The following is a 7,520-nucleotide window of genomic DNA, read 5'->3' as shown; positions in this document are numbered from 1 at the left end:
GATGTTCCCCACCGATTTTGTCCGTTCTAAAATGTTCGTTAGATGGCTAAAATGTGTCTCCTGCCTTTACAAATAAAATCAAATATCACTGTTTTAACAATTTTGCGATTGTTATGCGTACTTTTGATGTTCCCCACCGATTTTGTCCGTTAGATGGCTAAGATGTGTCTCCTGCCTTTACAAATAAAATCAAATATCCGAGTGCTTCGTTAAGGTTTACAATCTGTATGCACTTTAGAGATTTGTTAAATATTCTGTGCTTATCATACGACCAGGATTGCTCATGTGACGTTATGCGCTAAACACACTGGCATTGTTCACTCGCTTTTTGGATAAGCAGTTGCAGAAAGCTAAAACACAGAAAAAAATCATCATATCGAGAAAAAGCTGACAAAAGATACTAATACATACAATGATTTACAATATTTCGGGATAACTGCAGTCCAAGAACACATATAAAACCCTAGAGATACACAGGAAATTTTAGGTGTTATTAAAAAGACCGTTGAGCTTCAATACCCATTTATATTAATATCGGTAAAAGAGGGTATCTTGTAGAAAGACAAAAATTCCGGGCTCAAGAGCAGAGCAGTCAATGGGCCCCCCTAGAACAGAACTGCTGACTGCTATGATTCCTTTTATCCTATTAATAACAGCAGAAAACAGGTGGTTAATATTTTTTCTTGCAAATATTATATTCAAATAAAAACATGCATCTCTTTCATTCCCCTCCGTCGCCTTGGAAGAAAAATGTGAATTTTCAAAGTTATTAGAATAACCCGATACATCATGGATGAGAAGAGTTTACTACAGTTAATGTATCTTTATAAAGTTGCTTTTTAAACATCATATACTAATAATCTCAGAAATTATACCTCAAATTCTATGCAATCGTCTTTAAAGGATTAAGAGTAAACTTTCAAATACATACATCTTTGCTATTAGATTATCTTAAAATTTGGTCTATATGAGTATTGAAAATTAATATGTTTTTTATTATAAAAACAACAATGGAGTATGGAAGAACAAAACTCATCACGGTTAAACCTTATTGTTCTTTATTAAAGTATAATATTTTATAGTATCTTCAGTTGTCGTACAATTAGGTATAGAAAGAATATTAAAATGCACTTTATAGAGATAATACATTATTTTTAAAGATTATAGCATAACATTTACAACAGGTCGATAATAGAAGCATTGTTTCTTTGACATGATCTAGAAATGTCAGTAAATTTAAAATTAAACAACTAATACGTACCTTCACTAACACAACTAGCTTGTGATCCACTCCATGTTCCGTCTTCTCGACATGTGATGAGAGATGAAGGGCCAAAGGCTTTATGTTCATCTAGACATTCTAACTTTGCCATGCTTTGGTAGGTTGTGGTCTCGTTGAGAAGGTAGTATTTCCCTCCCACAGTTTGGTGTCGTGGAAATCCACAATTAATAGCTAAAAATAAAACAACAACAACAACAACAAAGCCCCATTTTAGGGTGAAGTGTAGATATTAAAAGCAATCCATGTTACACATTCATTCAAAAATATCAAATTCTGGTCAGTTTCTCCGGCTATAAGCTCTAAATTTGTGCGTAGACACTACCATCACCTAGCCTAGAATTGAATCAGTTTGAATATTTTTATTAATTTTTGCTATTAAATGTTATATTTTATTTTCAACGACGAGACTTTAAGAAAATGTATTAACACACAAACAAAAAAAAGGTCATTAGATTGAAGATTAAGCAATCCTAAAAGTTGAAGTGTGACGCTTTATTTTAATGTAATTATTCTGTTAACACTAAATTATTTTACTTTCTATGCTTCGAAGGCTGGGAAAGATTCGTGAATCAACATCCAATAACTTCACGGAGTTCAAGTAACCATCAAACGAAAGTTCTCACAAGTTTTATTAGATCTAGACATGTTAATTCAAATATTTTAAATTCATTATGCTAATTACTACGTGTCTTAACATGTTTTGTTTATTTCATTTGTAATGTCTAAGGTAACTCACGTTACAATTATGTTTACTAAGCTCGTATCCAGTGTTGAATACAGACCTTTCCACCGGAGGGGAGTGAACGAGAAGCTGGGGGGGGGGGATGAATTGAAATTAAAATTCGACATGATGGGAAATACCCCCTGTACATCACCCCCTGAATTCAACACTGCTCGTCTCTCTTTTATGAACTGTGGTTCAAATGTTATTCCATAACTTGTAAGGTCATAAAATGTCAGCACTTTTGTGGCGTAACAAGTGTATTGACTTGGGGAGTGTCAACATAGATTTTCTGAAATCTAATCCAATATTCCGTTGTTAATCTTAAGCCCATGTGATTAATTCACTAGTTTGTAGCCTGTTACGAAAAGTAAATCCATGAATCTGTAAAGGGTTAGCTCCTTATAGCCAACGACAGTAAAAAAGATGTATGACTCACTATATATACGTTTACACTACAACTGTTTACTGAATATTAACAAAACATTTCTTGTTATAGGTTTTAATTGTGTTAGACGTCGTTTAACACCTTAAAATGATTAAATAAAAAAAGGACGACGTTTGGTATCATAACTGCAATCTTGAACTTTAAGGAGCCACTGAGTACCTGGCAATATTTTAATTATTGCTATTCTTACGATAACACGAAGAGTCTCCACCACTCCAACTTCCATCTTCTTTGCACTCCCGTGTAGCATTGCCATGGAGAACGTACCCGCCTTCGCAAGAGTAAAAAGCGTTACTGCCCTGAACAGGGCGGTTTCGTCGAAGTCCATTCATTCTTACTCTTCCATTTTGTACTTCATCCAGTCGCCGACAGGTGACCTCTATAAAGTATTGAAAAATGTAGTCACTGATATTGATATTTCGTTTAGAAATCTAGATGAAGCGACAGCATTTCATCTGTTATACGGAAAAAGAAGAAGAATGCATTTTCGAAAATACAACACTAAATTCATTTTTTTTTTGCTTTTGTTATGACATTTAGTACAAAAACACATCTTAAAAAACGATTACAGTTTTGATATCAAGCGTTATTTGAAGTAAAAAATAATATCTTATTTAAATATTATTGTGAATATGGTAATTTGCTGCTTAAAATCCATTACTGTGCACGTGAAAAGAGGTATCTTTGTAATGCTAACCTATACAGGTCCGCTGTAAACCATCCCACTGTCCAGAGCGAAGACAGCGACGCCTGGGGTTTCCTTTCAACCTGTAACCAGACACACAGTGGTATTCTACTGTGTTATGCTCCCTCGTTGTATAGGCTTGAGTTGGGTGGTCGGGTTCACCGCATGCATACCGTTCTGACAAAAAACAAGAACAACAAAAAAAAAAACTCATTTCTTATCAATTCTTTATCTTTTAGAAATAGTTAACTAAAATAGTTTGACATTTCAAAGCACCTTTAAGTTCTGGAACTCTTCAATTGCAGCCACTATATATTCTTTATGTGTTAAATGTACCAACATGCTGCTTTTTGCTTTAGTTGACAGTTATAAAATCGTGAGGATGACTAAATTATAAAATGTAAAAACACCATCATGGCTAGATGAAATTCAAAAGATTATCATAGTCATCGAAAGTTTGAAAAAAAAAAAGTCTAGTAAGGTTAAAAACTGAAAACGGGCAATTAAAGCGAGAGAAACGTATTACAGTAAGCTCAATTTTGAGAATATTACCGTAGAAAACTCGCACCAGAAAACGAAATTTTGGGTTGACGAAGCCTCAAAAAATTATCATAGTTGTATTTTTAATATTCTAATTTATATGTTTGTTTGCTAGAGGGAGCTAATCATGGTGATGACGTAATGATCTAGAGATTTCATGCAGGAAGTAGAAAGCGAGAGATATATATTAGACTCAGTGAATTATTCAGCATTCTAAATGAGTAATTCAGGTAAGTGTCAGTTAGAGAGTCAGCGACAGTTATTGCGTCTATTCTACTGTAATTCATTGAGTTTTCCAGCGTGTCTGGTTTTGATCAATTAGCGAGGACTCTTGTAAGTAAATTTATTTGTAAATTAGGCGTACATTAGTTTTGAACTTCCTGTTAAAACGTTGTTTGTGAAGTTAGGCCTATATGTGAAGGTGACCTGTAATAAACGTTATAGAAAAATGAATTAAGTTGTTATTGTTATGTAGACTGGTCTTGGCATTATTTTTACCAAATAATCCTAGAGAACAAATCCAATGATAGAACAACGTCACAAACCCGTATCGGAATTCAAGAGTGAGACTTATTATTGTGAAACTAAAATAGAACTTTGTGTAAACTTTAAGATGCGAACATGAACACGATGCGAGATCAACACTTTGTTAGAGATGATGAAGAGAGACAGAAGTTTAAAAGAAGAATTACATTAAAGAGATGTAATATTTAAAGAAGAACTGAGAAGAAAAATTTATATCATTTAAGGCAAGATCGATGAAGCTATTGAGATGTACAGAGGGATTACAAAAACAAAATTATCAACGAATCACAGAGGGAATATAATGATAAAATTGAAGAAGTACAAAAATACATCTATGAAGTGGAGAAATATTATAACACCAATATTAATGAGGTGGAAAATCAAATCAATGAAATAATTAAATATTTGGAATATTAATTGGTGAAAGCAAAGATCAGGTCAGTCACACTTATTTCTGTATCTGCTTAAGAATTACAACCTAAAATGCTATTTACTATTAAATATGGAATAAAAGTACCTATTTGGTCTACATCTGTTACTACTATGTAACTGCTGGACAATTCCAGCCGGGATACTGCCAAATAAACTTCCAGAATTTAGTTGGTCACTTCATACAAATTGTTCAGTCGAAAACCCTATAAAATATGGTTGAATGGGTCCATAGGAGCAGTGGTGTAAGTATGCTCCCTGAAGCCCCCGCAATTGCGAGGGGGAAGCAAGCCAAAAAGGGCGAGCGAATCAGCCAGAATTTTAACTATAATTATGGGGAAATAAATGTTGGGGCCCAATTACTTTTTATGCTGGGGGTCCATCCTTTGTAGTAATGCCACTGCATGGGAGGGGTATCAAAATAATTTTCAGAGTGTACGGGTGGAAGAGTGAACAACAAACTATCCATCTGGCTGTCTTAAGCAAAGATTTGGGAAACCATGATCTAGGGAAATGAGACCTTAATACAATAATCTTATCCTGCTGATTCATGACAGCATTAAAGGGTACTTGGTCTTGTATCACACGATACTATATCTTTCAAGGTACTAATAGTTATGGTATTTAAATCTAAACCATTATTTGACAACAGTATGTGTGTGTGTGTGTGCCTGCTTATAATTGGCGAACTGCTGGACCGATTATCACCAAACTTGGTATGTATCCTTAAGGGCCTCTGGGAAGTGACAAAAGAGGGTCAGTGTCATCACCCGGGGATCCTTGGGTCTTTCCAGTACAAAGAACAGTACTTCAACTAGTAATCATGAAAATAAAGATTTTTTTTTTGGAATCATGCATAAATAGGTTGTACTTCCTCCTGAATTAGAAATGAAATAATACAACATATGATATTGAAACTCTTTTTTTAAAGACTTAGACATAAAAATTGGCTGATATGGTGCAAATATTATTTTATAAACATCAATTCTTTCTTTCCATGTTCATTGACTTCCTTCACCTGTAGTAACAATCCTTTGTACAGAAATTTGCAATTTGTTGCTTAACTACAATGCAGGTTTTTACAGTAAAATGGACCCTCAGTGGCACAGCGATATGTCTGCGGATTTACAATGCTAGAAACCGGGTTTCGATACCCGTAGCAGGCAGGGTACAGATAGCGCATTATGTGACTTTGTGCTTAACTACAATGCAGGTTTTTACAGTAAAATGTTTTGTATTTCTTATGACTGGCTTTGTATTTACTCTGTATAAACCATGTTCTTTATAATGTAATTTTTTAATCGTATTGTAAAATTTCAATAAAAAAGCGTTATTTATTGTGCATTTTAATATCGTAAGTATTGAAAAACAACGATTTACTGATATTTCAAAATAATAATATTAGTAGGGTTTTAAGTAATACTCTTAAACTTCGTTGCAATAAACAATGATTGAGTATACTTATTAAAGAATCCATCGTTCATCTCGTGTATTGTTCACGTCATTCACGCGCACCTTAGCATGAGGATGTTAGGCAGTGCGTGTTAAAACTTACAGAGTACGCGTAATAAATATGCTAGTAATAAAGAAAGCAGGGTTATTTATGTATACTACTGAAACAAGGATGTATATGGTTGGACGGAGGCTTGGGCATTAATTTATGAAGATACATTATATTCATCACCCTCAATGTCTTGTTAGATAATAAGTATCCATGGCCCTCTTAAATTATCTGTTATAATGTATTAATTATTGTTCTTTTTATTCCATTCTGTTCCATTAGATGCTATCGCCTTCCCATAGATGGATAATGGAGGTGTAAAAGTGGCATGCTGTGGAATACAACATCTAAACCCATTCCTAATTTTCAACTGGTTTTATACTTTCATTTTGCACGTGAGGATTGTGTATATAGGTTAAATTCTCTACGCTACGTGGGTTCTACTCCCGCTGATACCTCTCCCACAAAGATCATTGCATAATTCCCAGGATGTATCCTAATTTTATCTGTCTGTCTTACACGTGTGGCGACAGTAATATCTCTCGCCAACTTACACATGATGTTGTTAAACTCATAATTTGTTTGTTTATTACTACTTGTACTATAAATACACACACACACACAAACACCTATATATATATATAGAGAGAGAGACAGATAAATGTACATATACATAGACAGAGGGTTGTTCATAACACGAAAAATAGGACGAAGAAATAATTTATACTGAAATGACTCCTTAACATTAACTGATTAAACATAACTCTAATAAAAAATAACTATTTATTAACTTTTATCGTGGCATTATAATATAGAGGTTTATAAAATCTTGGGAGTGGGCAACAAGCTCATTTAAATTAGACTGTTTTATCGATAAGTTGATTGATTATATAGACACCCCTTAAAATATATTGTAGTGCTCAGTTTCAAGGAACAAGTTGCGAAAAATTCTAAAGCGCTATAAAGGTTTCAGTACACTAAGGAAAAGAATTAAAAAAAAAGCAGTTATAACTCGGTGGAACTCACCTTTAAGTACGATAACATCCACCTGGCACAAAGCAAAGTAAGTAAAATCCGGTCTGTTGTCTTCAATATGAATGTAGTGACCAAATATTCCCTGGCCATCACCACAGTGGAGAACCACAGTCTGCGAAGCTTTACAGAAAAAAGTGCACTTATTACATTTACGAAACATGACAGTTTATTTAAAGAAAACATTAACAGAGAAAAACAGTGCACTTAGTAAGTTTAATAAACACGATAATTTATTAAAGGAAAGGTACTGACAAAGAAAATGTGCACTTAGTACGTTTAATAAACATGACAGTTTATTAAAGGTACGGTATTGACGGGGAAACAGTGCACCTATTACGTTTAATAACATGACAG

At 33.9% G+C, this 7,520-nt stretch overlaps 1 protein-coding gene across 2 annotated transcripts in view; it reads right to left on the bottom strand.

Annotated features, from left to right (window-relative positions):
* Window positions 1-7,520, bottom strand: part of LOC106466677 (CUB and sushi domain-containing protein 3-like) — a 74,480-nt gene that overhangs the window by 11,043 nt on the left and 55,917 nt on the right. For both annotated transcript variants that reach the window (XM_022395299.1, XM_013926975.2), the window contains exons 5-8: window positions 7,158-7,286; window positions 3,149-3,313; window positions 2,642-2,830; window positions 1,262-1,453 (exon numbers count right to left, since the gene is read on the bottom strand). In XM_022395299.1, the coding sequence (XP_022251007.1) occupies window positions 1,262-1,453; window positions 2,642-2,830; window positions 3,149-3,313; window positions 7,158-7,286 (675 nt within the window). The remainder of the gene's footprint in view (window positions 1-1,261; window positions 1,454-2,641; window positions 2,831-3,148; window positions 3,314-7,157; window positions 7,287-7,520) is intronic.

The sequence above is a fragment of the Limulus polyphemus genome, unplaced genomic scaffold, assembly GCF_000517525.1.
Source record: "Limulus polyphemus unplaced genomic scaffold, Limulus_polyphemus-2.1.2 Scaffold75, whole genome shotgun sequence".
NCBI lineage: Eukaryota > Metazoa > Arthropoda > Merostomata > Xiphosura > Limulidae > Limulus > Limulus polyphemus.
Note: the sequence above shows the minus strand (reverse complement) of the source record. Positions and strands in the feature narration are given on the sequence as shown.